General features: G+C 35.9%; 1 protein-coding gene across 2 annotated transcripts in view; it reads right to left on the minus strand.

The window, feature by feature from the left end:
• Positions 1-11,835: 11,835 nt before the first annotated feature.
• Positions 11,836-18,061, minus strand: part of LOC126183226 (transcriptional adapter 1-like) — a 172,787-nt gene continuing 166,561 nt past the window's right edge. For both annotated transcript variants that reach the window (XM_049925011.1, XM_049925010.1), the window contains one exon: positions 11,836-17,216. In XM_049925011.1, coding sequence (XP_049780968.1) covers positions 17,040-17,216 — 177 coding nt within the window. In that variant the 3' untranslated portion in view covers positions 11,836-17,039. The remainder of the gene's footprint in view (positions 17,217-18,061) is intronic.

The following is an 18,061-nucleotide window of genomic DNA, read 5'->3' on the forward strand; positions in this document are numbered from 1 at the left end:
CAGTGAACAAATCATTGGTATATGTGCACACCAATGGTGTGTTTCATATTAGAATGCTTTCCTCCTGCGCTAACATGTGAGTTATTGAAACTTCCAGACTACTGTGTTGACCACGAGGTATCCACTTCCCGAAGTTTTTAATTTTGTGCACTACCAGAAAAGGTCATAACTGTTCCTTTCTGTGATACATTTATAAATAATTTTTGCTTAATAAAATCTGTGTTGTTGAAGAAGCATACTTACAACCCATTGAAACTGTGTGTCTCACCTACACCCTTATCCTTCTCCCTATAACTGGCTGAGGAAATATTCCATCTCAAACAGGGCCATTCACATTAAAATACTGCAGTGTTCAGACCATCCTTCAGTTCAATAACAACCTTACCTATTAAAGTAAGGTCTGTGATGATATAGTTCGTCAAAAATAAAGAATCATGGTACAGTTACTTGGCACAGACACCTGACTTCAATTCTATGAAATGTATATTGTAATGCTGACTTTACTTGAACTGCTAATGATCCATGTCATAAAGTAATATAGTCTCAGTTCTTCTGGAAGAATGGGTGGTCAGTCCCTAAGGATGTCCAACACTGTGGTGGGAAGTCTCTCCAGCAGAGCAAGTGGTGTAAAACAGGTAAAGTGTGTACCTATCACACATTTATTTGAACTCTCAAAAAAGACATCACAGTGATTTTTTTTGACTGGACTTTCATGTGGGTAGTGAGATCCTTTTCATCAGTGCAGATATGGAAGATTGCATGAAGTATTTGAATTTTTAGTGTTTGTTATCATGTGGATTATGTGATTGTAAAGATAAGTAACAGATGACAATTTTCAGTCTGGCTCTTACAGAGAACATGTATTTTATAGTCAGGTATATTTCAGATTTCATTAAGCATTTATAAGGACAGTTAGCATTTATTATAACACAGAGCTATGAAGTCATTTGCTTGGTCTTAGGTGCTGCTCACCATCATCGTAGTACAAAAGCAACCTGTCAAATGTTTTGTAACAAATATGCATTCTGCTTGCCTTTCCTTCATCCTCCCCTCTACATACACCTAGAATGTATAATTTCAAGGTGCACCCATTTTCTAGGGTTGAAACATCACAATCCCATATCAACAGGTGAAGAAGATGAAAAGCCTTCTGATAAACTGCTATTTCTAGTGAAATTAGGTCCATTAAATGTGTAAAGTTGTAACCAGTGCTTGATTTGTGGCAGTATGCACCAATGCCCCATACTGGTGCCTCTGACAGGAAAAAAAAAATTTATTTGAGATGTTGTACGACAGAAATTATTTTTTACCAGCACAAATGTTGTATTCACACTTTTAAAATTTGCAGGAAAGTGTTAAAATAACGTTTTAAAAAGTTAAAAAAATTATTCATGTGAAAGTTAACATTTTATTTCCTGTGATATGCTTATGACATAAGTTATTTCACACATCTTTCACAACCAGTCACCAAATACCTGTGCACTTTCTTGACATTTTCATCCATGATTGAAGTTAAATAATGTTTTTCATGTGGATCAGATTCACGAGCCATATAGCAATGTTTGATACCTAGTTTTCAATTATTGACACTGAAGGAGCAGAGCCCTGATAATCCTTCAAATTTCATTAAACCTCCACTGGTGATAACAGTTCAAAACAAAGAATTTTGTAATGGAACAGCAGTCCATTTAAATGATACACAAACATGTATACTGAGGAAGTTTATACAAACAAAGATATTCCACCAATCAAGCTGGCAGTTAACTAACAGTCTGGCAAAACATGAACCAAAAGAACAGAAACAAAATTTCATTGATACCAACATCTTATTTCTATGAGTCTGAGGACTTTTTACCTTGACTCAGATATCATACATGTACATATATTGCCACATATTGGTGCTTCTGCCATTTTTCCAATTATGACTATGTATCCATTTTAAGATCAGCCACACACCTGTGTAAAATGAATTTTCATAGTGTCATAATAGAACAAATGAAACTGGGTTTTCAAAATCCTTCCTGATGTTTCTGCTGTCTTCACATGTGCACATCAACACATACTACCTGTTGTTGTAACTGAATGGACACAATTGCACAAAATATTGGTATTAATTCTATTTAAAAAGACTGGTGTTGTTGATGTTCTCCACTGCCGTGATTGGAGTAATGAACTAGTATCAGTCTGATAACTCAGAAGCACAATTTATATAGTACCATATGCAGCACAACAAATTATCAGAAGTGAAGTTATGGGTTGGTAGAAATCCAGGAAGAGAGTTTGCTCAACATATCCCTGACAATCACTTCACATCATGAAACTATTGAAGCAACTGCCAGACAACACCAGTAGCAGTCTGACTGGCTTTGGACCTAATAAACTGACATGATGATTACCTGCACGCTGGTGACAGGTTTTTGGTGTGAAGATACGTTAGTTTCTGGAATTGGAGAACTATAACATGAAAACAATTTCATCAAAACTACTGCCTAATACTAATGTGTGAAGTAAGAAAGGGTAACCAGGTGGAAATCAACATTTCTTGGTTTTTTCCCTTGTATGGGGATACAAGCAACAGTTATTACACTATATACTATCATGTATTAAGACAATAATTAACATCTATGACAGAGCTCCCAGTGCTGCTTGATAATGGACCCCTTTCACGCTTTGATGAACCCCATTAAAGTAATCTAACAGCCATCTTTCTTCCCCAAGCAAACAGATGTATCTCTGCTTTAAACAAATGAGCAGTATCATACTAACATCTACATCCATACTCTACAAAGCATTGAGAAGAGCACAGCACATGGTACTTCCCATAGTAACACATTTTAGGTTTTTTTCCTGTTCCCTTTTGCATGGCCATTACTTCAATTTTGTCTATGTGCTCTGTATGGAAGCAGCACACAAGAGGCTGTAGTATATTTTTCACTTACAATTGATTTTTTGATACTTGCAGGCTTTTGCACAATAGTTGGCATCTTTCATTTCAGGTTTATCATTTCACTTATAAGCTCATCTGAAATGATACTCAGAACCAATGTCAATACACCATTTGAAATGCATCTGTGCACACACTTTTCCATACCCCTCAGAGATAATTTTACATTTTCCACAGACCAGTTTTAAATATCAATTTAACTCACTACTTCAAAGAAGATAATATTCAATCATGAATTGCTACTTACAAGAAATCAAATGGAACATCAGCATATCTTTTAAATCAAAAATATGTTATTCAGTCTAACAGGCTTCTCATATTGGACATGGGGCATTCATAATTGTTACAATCAATCTGATTAATTAAAGGGTGGACAAAATAAAAGTAGTCTGGAAAATATTTATAAGACTGATGTGGAACTGACCCTTGCTAATGAGCAGGAAAATGCTGGAAACCATGCACCAATAAGCTGCCGTCATGTTATAAGTTCCCCACTACATGTTTCTGTATGAAATTTAGCCCAAATTTACCTCCCACTGTATAAAAAATCTATGTATTATCAAAACTATGAACCCACAAGCTGTTACCCAACTTAAACTCGTATGCTAACCTTTGACTTAACAGAATATAATTTGAATTAAAATGAAACTAGTCTGAACACAACTTGTCTTTATATTAAATTCGCAACTGAAGTAAAACAATTATTGGGCCCTAATCAAAACTTCCACTTACCTTGTACCCTGACAACATTTTTGCAGATTTCTTGCAAGCACAACAGCAAACAGCAGCTAAGCTAGATTTGCATTTCTAAATAAAATTTCCAAACAGTATTCAAACTGTTGCATACCACATGGTGCAATGTGATACTGCATAATGATTAAGCTTCTTTATATAGTGGAATGGGAAGATTAACTTTTCCAATGAAATACTACTCCAAGACAACGATTCTAGAATGAAGTATGTATTAAAATGACAAGAGTAAAACTTCATGTGATCTTCACACATAACTTTGCTCTGAACAATACTATGCTTAACAACATGAACAATGATTTAAAAAGGGTACAATGTTAACAGAGAATTTCTATAACAACCAAACAGATTAATCAGTTGATATGTTAATGCGTGACTCAGGGAAGTAGGGTGGTCTTTCTCTAAGCTCTGAGCACATGTGAAGAAAGTTAACAAGCTTACAATAATCATTCCAACAAACTAACTGTACAGTGCTGCAGTCTTAGCTCAAACCTTTTCTCTCTCTCTTTTTTTTTTTAATTATTTAAAATTTATACTATTTTCACCTTTCAATATATACATCATATTCAGCCTTGCTGTCTGTTACAAGAAATCTTTCTTCATCTAATAAATACAATCACAAGTCCACACAGCATGACTCAATACGTCCATCACCTACCACATTTCAGCTAACAATGTATCAGACTGTGCAGAGACAAAGACTGTGCCACAATAGGACCAAAGATTGTTTTACAGTAACATGACTTGCTCTCTCTATGACGTGCACATTGATAACTTACAAAAACAAGAATGACATGCCTCGTTTACAATGCCCGTCCATCCGCATCTCCCGCGTTCCCTATCCTGAGAGCTTAGCTATGCCATTACGTTTGAGTGAGTGAGAGGAACAGGCGCCTTCAGTGATCAGTTGAATGCAACACAAAATGGTGTTCACAATAAAACAGCACATATTCATTGTAGAGTGTTACAGGAAGCACAATGCATAGAAAACGTGCAGAACTGTTTGTACAAAAGTTTAATACTGGAGTTGTTACGCAAAAACTCCAGTAAAGTCTGCAATGCAAAACTTAGTAGTCAAATAGTGTAAAACGGTCTCTGTAGCAAACAAAAACCATGATGTTCATTAACAAGGACCAAGCCGGCATCAGTCTTGTTTTAAATATTTTCTGGGACAGTTTCACTTTGGCCAACCTACTGATGTTCTCGTTGCATAAAAAATATTTACTGTCACAACTTTTTCCAGCCCAAAAGCCATTTCAAGTGGTCAGTTATTTTGCACAACAGGAGCTATATTGTGATACGTAACTGACTGCTGGATAATGGGCACTGCACCAAAACTGTTTCTGAAAAATAAAACTTCTTTTATGCAAATCAACCTGCTATATAATCAGATCAATAATTTGCAGGTGTGTTTTACCAGCAGATGAGATTATACCCCCATCCATTGGTGCCTGTGCTTTTCTAGTGAGTCAATGCATATATTGGCAAGCCACTGCAGCAACACGTCAGTAAGCACCTGAAGATGACAAGATGACGAGCACCTACGTCACTGAAATATTGTTCAGCATGCACAGCATTATCTTACTTGAAGCACTGAAGCAAATCAATAATACCCTATGGAGACAAAAGTCATGGGATAGCAATATGCATGTATGGTTCAAATGGCTCTGAGCACTATGGGACTTAACTGCTCTGCTCATCAGTCCCCTAGAACTTAGAACTACTTAAACCTAACTAACCTAAGGACATCACACACATCCATGCCCGAGGCAGAATTTGAACCTGCGACCGTAGCGGTCACGCGGTTCCAGATCGTAGCGCCTAGAACCACTCGACCACTCCGGCTGGCAGTATGCACGTATACAGATGGCAGTAGTATCACACACACAAGGTATAAAAGGGCACTGCATTGGAGGAGATGTCATTTGTACTCAGGTGATTCATGTGAAAAGGTTTCTGATGTGGTTATGGCCTCATGATGGGAATTAACATACTTTGAATGTGGAATGACAGTTGGAGCTAGATGCATGGGACATTCCGTTTTGAAAATCGTTTGGGAATTCAATATTCTGAGATACACAGTGTCAAGAGTATGCCGAGAATACCAAATTTCAGGCATTATCTCTCACCATGAACAATGCAGTGGCTGATGGCCACCACAAACCAACTGAGAGCAGCAGCATTTGCGTACAGTTGTCAATACCAACAGAAAAGCAGTACTGCATGAAGTAACCACAGAAATCAATGTGGAATGTACAACAAACTTATCCATTAGGACAGTGCAAGGAAATTTGGCAGTAATGGGCTATGTAAGCATATGACCAATGCAAGAGCTTTTGCTAACAGCACAATATTACCTGCAGTGCCTTTCCTGGGCTTGTGACAATATCAGTTAGACCCTAGACAACTGGAAAAATATGGCCTGGTCACATAATGTTCCCAAACAATGATGGAATTTTTGCACATGACAAAGCACAATGTCGCTGGGCCACAGTTATTAAAAATTGGTTTGAAGAACATTCTGTACAATTTGAGCAAATGATTTGGCCACCCTGGTCATCTGACGTGAATCCCATCAACCATTTACAGGACATAATCGAGAGGTTAGTTCATGCACAAAACCCTACACCAGCAACCCTTTCACAATTATGGAGGGCTATAGAGAAAGCATGGCTCAAGGTCTTATTCTCGGTAGTGGTATTTGAATACTCAACATTAGTTCTCTAGAACAACAAAAACATGGAATTCAGTTATTCTTGACTCTCAAAATACTTACCACTAATATGCACTCTCATCTACCTTATGAAGGAGAAGAAAGATTGGGTTTAATGTCTCGTTGACATTGTGGTCATTATAGATGGAGCACAACCTCAGATTGAGTCAAGGGTGGGAAAGGAAATCAGCTGTGCCCTTTCAAAGGAACCATCCCGGCATTTGCCTTGAGCGATTTAGGGAAGTCACGGAGAACCTAAAACTGGACGGCCAGACATGGCTTTGAACCATCATTTCCCAAATGCAAGTTACGAGAAACTGATGATGGAATATAATTAACCACAGAGGCCAATTTAATAAGAAAAAACACTGTTCAAAACAGACTTCCATCATTAATTGTTTTTGTCTTTTCATCATAACTGGGGCAATTTTTTTCAGCTCAATTTGAATAAACTTGGAGAACAAAGAGGGTGTGTTTTTTCATTTACTGATCAAATACTCCAGGCTCACAACTATTTTCAGGCATGCTATACAAAACCTCAAACATCTCAGCTGTGCAATCAATAAAGGTAATGAATACAGTGATGAAAATGCAGACATACTATATACTGCAAGTATGGAAAACCTTTGATGACCCATAGGCCTGATTAACATACCTTGTTCAAGCTCACAGGACACCTCACCATGTGACATGACAGCAGTGTTCCTCGTCAAAACTATAGTGTCCATGATGCTAATGTTTATGGGATAATGGACCATTATGAATGACATCAAAAAATGGTTCAAATGGTTCTAAGCACTATGGTACTTAACATATGAGGCCATCAGTCCCCTAGACTTAGAACTACTTAAACCTAACTAACCTAAGGACACCACACATATCCATGCCTGAGGCGGGATTCGAACCTGCAACCGTAGCAGCAGTGCGGTTCTGGAGTGAAGCCCCTAGAGCTGCTCGGCCACAGCGGTCGGTTGAATGGCATCCCCTTCCTGACATGTCATGCCGACAAATTACTGGTATACTTCAAAAATGGATTTTTGGCGGTATGTTCATTTTATGTCCATTCCATCTCCATATGTTATCTTAAAAACTTCCACTGCAAAATTCTGCAATGCAGTTAGTAAAGACACAGAGTTCACATTATGCACATAAAAGTAAATATATGAATACTGTACGCTAGGCACCTTGAAACATCGTCATGGTAAAATAAACACCTGCAACTGCTTGCAGCTAATTGATTAAGTTATCTTCAGTGTCAACAGTAGCAGTGTTTTAATATGTCCACAATGGACAAGTATTATTTATAGTATCCATATGAGAAAGAACAGAAAAACAAAGTACGATAATGAGATATGCAATCCCAGTCAATAACCAATTAGGAGGAACTTTGTGATTTTTGGCTCCAGATAGGTAGGCTAATTCAATTGTTTGAAATTTAGTGTGTGAATATTCACAAACACTATAAGCAAACATTTTATAAAATTTGTCTAAAAATATTACTGATCGCATAGGGATGGGTTGCTTCTGTACGCTGTAAATAATGTGTGCGTTGTCAGAGCTGATCCAAGGTGAAAATATGAGTACAGGGGCATAGATTTGGGCTAAGAATGGAAACATGTTTCTCTTTGTTATTCAAATCTAGCAGTGGCAAAATGGCTTAGAACATGCACAGAATAAGCAAAACTTTCACTGGCCAGCACCATAAGCTGCAAACCTGAAACAAACTGGGCATTGGTGGAAAATCCAAAAATGTGTCCTGGGCAGCGAATAGTGCAAATACCTAACTCTCTCTTCCACAGATTTCTTTCAGGGACCAGACTGAAACCAACTGCAGGCCGGATCTAGCCCACAGGTCACCCATTTACAAACCATGATACAGTGTCTTGTACAACACTCTCCTGTCCACACCTACAGCAGGCACTGCTCTTGAGAGATAAGTACTAATTTTATAACTTGTTTAAGGTAATAAGTTTGAATTAATTCCTTCTTATTTTCTTTTCACACACACACACACACTCAGGGGTTAAACAATGGTAAGTCCACGATGGAATAACAACCATACGAAAAGGGTAGATTGCTTTTCACCATATAGAAGAGATGTTGAGTTGCAGACAGGCATTATGAAAAGACTGTTAAACATTTAAGCTTACATGCTTAGTAGCCTTTTCACTGTTCCTGTCTGCAACTTAACACCTGCTCTATGTGGCGAGTCACAATCTATCCTTTTCATGTTGTTTTTATAGATTAATATGTAACATTATGTTGAAGAACTGAAGAATTCAGAAATTATTAAGTGAAATGACAAATTCCCTATTATAAAATGTGCTACAAATAATAACACCACAGCAATTGTAGTTCTGAATGTGCAGATTACAGTAATTTCTCAATTATGGCACTTCTTTGTGAGTGCACAGATAAGTGTCAGATGACTAGTACAATATCAATGGTTTTACCTATGGTGTTTTTTTCCAGTATCAATGGTTTTACGTATGTCCCCGCCCCCCTCCCTCCACTGGAAGTTAATGTGACATTCAGCTCCAGAAATGTATGTCTCTGAAGAGAAAAAATTAGCAACTATAGAAAGGATAGATTGCTACTTACCATGAAGATGACACGTTGAGCTGCAGGCAAGCACAACAAAAAGACGTTACACAGCCGGGACAAAAATACTCTTACACACTGAGCTTTCAGCCAAAGCCTTATTCCCTGCAGTCTGCACAGAGTGGCCAGAGATAGCAGTCATGTAAGCATAAGGTGTGTGTGTGTGTGTGTGTGTGTGTGTGTGTGTTTGGGCATGCGCACATATGTGTGCATTTTACTTTGTTTTCTGAAGAAGACTTTGGCTAAAAGCTCATTACGTAAAATCTTTTCATTGTGCCCTTCTGCAACTCGGCGTGTCTTTTTTACGTTGCGTAGCAATCTATCCTTTCCACAATTGCTGACATTTCAACCAGGACTTTCTGTTGCTTGTGGAAATAATAATAATAATAATAATAATAATAATAATAATAATAAATCAGGCTTCACAATGATTCAGATTCCACGTTAAAGCGTAGCTCTCCCCATAAATGGTTGGGCAACTGCTTTCTTGATGGTGAAAGGATAAGACGCTATACATTGGATAAATGAATAAGGACCACTGATTAAGAACAATACAAAAGGCACTGAAGATGAGTTCCAACAAATTTTTCCCTTACATCCTCTTTTCCCCATCCTGTACATTTTATATAACTTTTTCCTTTTTACTATCTGGTTACTGGATCTAATAAAGGAACCTAAGATTTGAAAAGCTCTAGATTTATGTTTGTCCTGCCCCAACATCCGATGATTTAATAAGTGATATACAGGGTGACAATTATTGAACTATACAAAATAAAATCATCATAACTTCTGAACGGTTTGTGCTAGGACATTCAAAGTTCACCGCTGGCCACGGGGCATGATGGGAATTAGTATGTGCATGTGCATACACATGTTCACTTTCATTTGGATAGGTTCGTCAAGAAGCAAAATTGGCACATTTGAGGGACTGAGAATGCTCATTTCGTGATTGATAAGTCTCTTCACCCTCTACGGGCAACTGTGTGATGTGCAATGACCAGTCACGGAATAATCGGTGCGATATTCCTTGATTGTACGGCGACTACCAAAACAGTACGTGAAGGCTTTGGAAGATGATTTCATCCCCATTATCCAAAGTGATCCTGAATTTGACAAGATGTGGTTCATGGAAGACAGAGCTCAACCTCATCAAAGCAGGAGAGTGTTTGATGTTTTGGAGGAGCACTCTGGGGACTGCATTCTGTCTCCGGGGTACCCAGAGGCCACTGGCATGGGCCTTGATTGGCCGCCATAGTTTATGACTCTGAACACATGCGACGCCTTTTTGTGGAGCTATATTGACAAGATGTACAGCAATAACTCCAAAACCATTGCTGAGCTGAAAAGAGCAATTCATGAGGTTATCGACAGCATAATGTTCGGATACTTCAGTGGGTCATGCAGAACTTTTCTATTCGACTACACCACATCATTGCCAATGTAACTAATTTACGTTTGTTTTAATTTTTTTAAAAATACATATTTCAATAATTGTTACCCTATATGTGTGTGTGTTTGCCTGCATATGTTTGTCAGGTAAGTAATGATGTCACCTTCAGATGACTTTTGGGTTTTGTAACTAATTCTATCTAACTGCAAAGGGAACTGCAATGTCAAAAAGGAGAGAGATCATCCATATGAGTATGAAAAGAAATTCATTAAAATGTCAGTTACATAATAAATCATACAAATTCAATGACTGTCAATTCAGCTAAATACCTAGGGATTATAATTACAAACAATTTAACCGGACTGATCACACAGATAATGTTGCATGGAAGGCAAACAAAAGACTAGGTTTTATTGGCACAACACTTAGAAGATGCAACAGGTCCACTGAGGAGACTGTCAACATTATGCTTGTCTGTTCTCTGTTAAGAGTATTCCTGTGTGGTTCAGGACTGATGGTGGACATCGAAAAAGTCCAAAGAGCAGCTTATTTTGTATTATCGTGAAGTATGGGAGAGAGTGTCATGGATATGATGAGAGAGTTGACTTTCTCCTCTGAATGTGAAAATATTTTGTTGTTGCCAACCTACACAGGGAGAAATGATTATCACAATAAAAACAAGAGAAATCAGAGCTTGTACAAAAAGATTTAAGTGTTCATTTTTCCTGCTCGCTCTTAGAGTTTGGACGATAGAAAAATAATGTGAAGGAGATTCAAAGAACCCTCTGAAAGGCACTTAAGTGTGAGCTGTAAAGTAATCATGTAGATACAGATCTAGGAATAATTTAATAACTGTTCTTCAGATATCAATACAGCAATAGAGGAAAACAAGGTCCATTAAATTCCTGAGACCTGAATATGCGCACATTTGGAATTCACCCACAGAAATTAATTTTAACAACTTTTGCTGTCAGCATTTGCTATATATGAAGGTAATGTTCTAATATCAGTGTTCAAGTGGATAAAATTATCTGCGTAATGGTTTTTTTTTTATACAATGAAAATTTTGTACTCATATTTGGTGCAGAGATCATGTAAAAAGCACTGACACTACACACCCTAGTATATTGGATAGCTCATAATCCTGTGTGCTTTCCAACACAAAAATTGTGTGTAATTCAATTTAATGACTTTTTTGAGTCCTAATCATTAAATTGCTGTTCATACAATAACTTTCTTTGGGTGTGGGGGATGTTCCAAAGAACTGAATTAAATGAAGAGAAGAAAATAGTAACCAGCACATTACCAATTCTGAAGAAGAAGAAATTGGTTATCACTTACCTTGAAAGGACCTATGGACTGCTTTGTTTTCAAACATAATGTATAAACATTTAGAGTTTTTCAGAGGAAACTGAATAATACAAATGTTACACAACCTTTTAATTCATGTCTCTTCTGTATATTTTGAATAACTAACTCTACAATGTTTTAAGTTTAACAAATGCACACAAATATGCTTAAGTCCACTGACTGTCTTATTAATAATTTCTTTCAAGACCACAATAAGGACTTACAGAATATAAAAATTTCTTTATGTCAAAGTTTTGACTGAATTTAAGAAATTTTGCTGAAGTTACTCCATTTCCTTATGTCATTTTTGAAACACCCAGTATTGGAAAAAAAGTACAAGAACTCAAGAGATCTGAGTCATACATTCGGCATTCTGTGAATATTTCAGCAAATTCTTCTTAATCAGAAAATAGAGACTTTTTTCCATCCAAGTATACAAGACAACATTACATTTTAATACATGACAATTTCTATGAGCACATACCATACAATAAAGAGTTACTAATAGCATCTGAAGGCTACTTGCAGAGTGGGAGCAAGAAAGAAATCAACCCCTTCCTGGTCTACACTTGTATAAACATTCTCAAATCACACAAACAAAACAGTAAAATTATATACTCCCAATTAAAGGTGTATGAAATTAACAACAGATATGGTTAAAAATTTATACAAAACCAAAAGTTGTTAATTTTATTCTCTTCCTGCAGTGCTTAACTGCCTCTACAATTCAACAAAATGTGGTAAGCCTCCCGACCACACCCTAGAAAATATGGAATCAACCAAATTACAAACTGCAATACTTCAGAGAATCATGAGGACATTTTAATAATAACAACACAAAGTACTGTGATTTATGGTAAGATGGAACATAAAGACAATGCCATTTACTCTGAGCACTGCTCTCCATTTACATTGTTTACATTTAAAGTGGATGAAAGAATATGCATCAAGTGTACAAACAGGATCACAACCATATAAGCAAATGAAATTTATGCACCATTAAATAAGGGGCAGCTTATTTCAATAATGTTTCATTACATTTAAGGACAAAATCAAACAAGAGTATCTATTATGAATAGAAAGTGCACATCTTAAGTTTTATGGAACTATGTCCACATTTTAGGCAATAAACAAAAGTTTTAAAAGAATAATTCCTGTGTATCTGACAAAATAGTACTTAATATAAACATAACCATAACATAGTTTTATGGAACTATGTCCACATTTTAGGCAATAAACAAAAGTTTTAAAAGAATAATTCCTGTGTATCTGACAAAATAGTACTTAATATAAACATAACCATAACATAGTTTTATGGAACTATGTCTACATTTTAGGCAATAAACAAAAGTTTTAAAAGAATAATTCCTATGTATCTGACAAAATAGTACTTAATATAAACATAACCATAACATAGTTTTATGGAACTATGTCTACATTTTAGGCAATAAACAAAAGTTTTAAAAGAATAATTCCTGTGTATCTGACAAAATAGTACTTAATATAAACATAACCAACTGTCATTACAGAATCAATAAAAACATGTAATGGCAGTCATAAAAAGCATAACATAGGGCTTAAAGCTGCATACACAATTCAACACGTTCTACAAAAAATTGATTAAAATTCCACAGCTAACATGATCCAGCAGTATTTAAAGTGGGCACCTCTCTTCAGAAAATAGGAACAGATAAACAATGTAAATAAGTTGCTCTAGTTTTCCACTGAAGATATTATCACAGTCATTAAATCTCTGTTACAATGACTGAATAAAATTCAACACTATGTCATTGATCATTTGTATTATATGGACATCAGACCATGATTGAAGACATGTTCCTGCATGTAACATTCATGTACTAATGCTGCAGACTTCATCAGACAGTCAACACTTTATTTTTTTATATTTTTTTTCAAGCAAGCCCACTCTGAGAACACTAACATGGTCTAACATAGCTGTATACACAATTCTACAGATTTTCTACAAAAGTGGATCAAAATTCCACAGTTAAATTGTCAGAGCAGTATTCAAGGTGGGCATCTCTCTTTAGTAAATTAAGAACAGATAAATGATGTACAAAGTGGCTCGTTTTCCACTGAAGATAATATTGCAGCCATTACAGTTTTCCTAGCTTTTGATGAAGTCTCCAGTATATGCAGATACAACATCGGGCACAGAAACATATCTTAAGAGCCTGGACTAATGCTCATTAAAAATCCACCAAGGATGTAAATACTGTCTGTGAAAGCCTGCACTGCATGATTCAACACTATCTCATGGAATGAAATATTACTTCTGATGGATACACCAGAGAGAATTAGAACATTGGTGATTAGCTTATTTCACTTTCTATATAGCGATGTGGTGATTAGCTTATTTTACTCTCTATATAGCAATGTGGTGGTAAAAACAATAACAAATAATAAAACGAGTACCGAAGTTGTGTATTACATGACAGATGGTACAATAATGGAATGGTAACAAAGAGTTAGAGATTCAGCCACTACTCAGCTTCAAAAGAAAGTGATGAGCAGCAGGCAGGTACATAAAACAGAAATGATTAATGGTGACTCATTACATATGATTTCCTTGCAGTAGAGCTCTTTTGAGGCTTGCAAGATGGCTAAGAACCATGAAATAAAACTGAAAATACAGATACTATGGACAGAGAAAATTTATGCGCCAAGCAACAGCAGATGGAAAAATGTAGAAGGGCTTAAAATTGCTATCTTCCCCTCTTACACTTCTCTAATAAGTCTATACCCACATAGTGTTTTCGCCAACTTTCCTATGCTGTAAACCTTAAAAGACTCTTTTCCTCCAAACTTTATTCAGGGGTTCCTGGTTTACCTGTGTTTCCATCTTGCTGCAACTTGATGATGACCTTGCTGTTTGGTTCCCTCTTGTGAATAAATCAAGCAACCAAAAATACTCTGGGCCCTATCATTTCTGTGCAATAAAACTGCTCTCATTCACCTTCTTATATGAAGTGAGGGAAAATACTACTCAATATCTATATTTGTAGGGAAAAAAACCAGTAATATCTTACATTTGCATACTGAGTTTCATGATTAATAATAACAATTATTAATTTCAGTTATATAGCATAATTTTGTATATTTAATCTATAATTAGTTTAACAGTCTATAATTGTTTTCACATGACCTACCCCATTCATATCACTTCAGATATTACAAAGAACAATGGTCATGTACTCATATACACATTCACATAGCTACGTAACAAATTTATTGCTTTGTTTTAATTCTTAAGTATTTCACTACTGAAATAGTAAACATTGCAACTACCACCACCTTAACCAACATAAAGCAGCTGCGACACCATAGTCGTTTCCTTGGTTCCCATTTCCAACCTGTGGCATAGTGCACTTCATTAAATGCCATCATCTTATCGTTATTACAGTCTCTTACAACATACAGTCCCTTCTAAATTATACTTACTTAATAAATTTCCTTATTGTTCTCTCATAACATTTTTTTGCATTTGTACTTCATTTTTTATTTGTGCCATTTCCACAATTCTGAGCATAATCTGAAACCTTACATGGAATGATATCAATGTATACCTCCCAATGATACATTTTATTCATTTAAATATACTGATACTGCATTACATAATAAACTATATATTTATGGTGTAATTATTTATGCAACACACTGATCTGTGAACATTGTTTTTACTAAGATCCGGGTATTTGGAAGATTTATCACCTACTGCATACATGCTGCACAAATCATACTACAAGTTTAATGGCAAACTACAATGACTTGGTGCAGAAACTTATCTGCCTGCAGCATCATCAATCAGACTAAAACTTATCTGTCTGTGAAATAGGAGCCCTCTATAGTGTTCTAAGTGCTGCTCTGGAGATTTTAATCTACACTCTACTGTATATACAACCAGAGTTCTGAGTTTATAGCTCTTCAATGGAACTGAAAAATTTATTATTGTTCTTACACCTAATGCATGCTTAGTATTCCTTCAAATAAGTTTTTTCTTAAGCGTTTATTATATGAGTTAACCTCGCTAGCCAGGAAACTGAGTTAATCACTATTGCTCTCTGAGCTTCTGCACTTGTGGTAATAAGACCACATTCTCACCAGTTGCAGTTTCTAATGTTAAACTGCATTCTTCTGCCATCTGTAGACAACGGGCATCACTACTTCATTAGTTAAGTTTAGGTATGTTTGTGCTGATGCACCATTAAGACCTTCATCGGGAAGTGAGGAAGTAGGAAGAAACCAGGAACCACAAACTTTCCTCGTGAAAAGAAAAGTGGTAGTGAAAATATTGAGAAGGCCATTAATGTTCAAGTGTACAGTGCATTTATTGTTTATTAGAGCACTGAAAAGGCAAAGGAAGATGCAAAGAAAAATTTGAGGCTATGTCTCATAATAGAACTACTGGGAAGTAATGGGCACATACTGCAGATAGTGGGCTTTATTTTGAAGATTACTTCAAAGACTATCAAACAAAGTTTATTTCAAGTAATCATTTATGTCTTGAATGTAGTAAGGGTCTACTGTTAAGAATTCCGGGATATTTCATCACTGTTCAATACACGATTCCTACACTGAAGAAATAATTTAAATAAAATGCTGCACTCCTGTGCCACCTGATCATGTAAACTATCACCAATAGGCTAGGTGCAGGCATGGGAACTACCAACTTAAAGGGTAAAGATATGACATTTCATTATACCTAATACTGTACATAAAGGACTAGCTGAACACCTGTTATTACAGTGTAGGAATTTACAAGGAATTTATCATGGATCAAACCAGCTTCATGCTGAGAGGTATACCAGGTACAAATATGATCTCTGCAGTTCACGTTTCTGTGTCTTTCTTTTCACCAACTTCAAGAGTAAATGTCCTAATTACAATCCTATAAACATCCCTCTCCAGTTCCCATCTTTTGAAAAATTAACTGGAACAGGTTGTCATATGTTTGTCACTTCTTCCTTCTCTTCCTTCACTCTTCACACCAAATCATATTTCCCTCTTTCAAAATCTTCATTCTCTTATCTCCACGATTTCAATATGTGAAAGTAGCTATTGTTTCACAACAGGAGCAGTTAGACAATTGTAATTTACAAAACTGAATATTCACACTTTACTTATAGCAATATGCTGCAAATGTTCTTAAATATGATTGGTTTTCTTGAATTTTTACAAGCAATGTAACATTCCGTTATTATGTTTTCTGCAGAAATGTGGATATGAACACCTGTGAAATTGATTTAATTTGTACTACTGAACCTTTTCACTCACATTTCATTGTTTGATTTAAATGTGGAATTATGGTGATCAGTTGAAAGAAACATTGAGTTATCAAGAACACGCTTAGCCCTCATCTCCTCATGAGTCCGGTGAATTAGGCGATCAAAAATTCTCTCCTCCAGAAGAGACATTACACTTGCAGATGGAATCACATTTCGATGCACCTGTAAAGTAAAACTAATCTATCAAATTGAAACAAAAACAACTATGGTAATCAAAACATATATAAACGTATAGTACTTGTTTATGTCTGCAACACACAACCTAATACAGAGAAAATATATAAATGCAATTAGAAAGACTAAAGTAAACTGTTATTGTACCCTGCACATTGCTGTATGGTTGATACAAAATTACTAATTTTAATATATAGTTGATAGAATCTGAAAACTTGTGATGCACACTGAGACTACACTCTGGTCTTTTAGTGGTTACATTTGGTACAGCTTTTACAAATTTTAAGTATTCCGTTAATAAGTAAACCACTTCTACAGTTTCAATGATATCAAAAATGTGATGACTCCGTGGTAAGAGTTTCATGTTTGGATAAAAATTCAAAAAACTATTTTTCCTTTCCTAATGCCACTTTGCTTGCTTTGTCGAAAACAGCACAATCACCAAGCAAAATAATCCTATCTGAATATTATTATTTTGCATTGTGGCTACACCACTGTGGCTGAACATCATATAGTCACATATATGGAAAAGATAAATGTAGGTGTATATAAAATTTCAGCACATGTAAGTAGAGACACTATGGAGACAGGAGGACTTGTCATATATGTTAAAATTTGTCATAGTGTGGGAAATTTAGTAACTAAAAAATTTTGTGTTGAGGAACATACAGAAGCATACGCGTGTGAGCTTAAAACTAAATAATGGTACTTTTATAACTGTAGCTTTGTATAGGTCCCCATTGGGAAATTTTTAGCTATTTTTGAAACTTGGATTCTTTGTTGTGCTATCTGTCAGACAGAGGGAAGCAAATTATTGTTTTTGACAATTTCAA

This window comes from Schistocerca cancellata, chromosome 4 (assembly GCF_023864275.1).
Source record: "Schistocerca cancellata isolate TAMUIC-IGC-003103 chromosome 4, iqSchCanc2.1, whole genome shotgun sequence".
Classification (NCBI taxonomy): domain Eukaryota; kingdom Metazoa; phylum Arthropoda; class Insecta; order Orthoptera; family Acrididae; genus Schistocerca; species Schistocerca cancellata.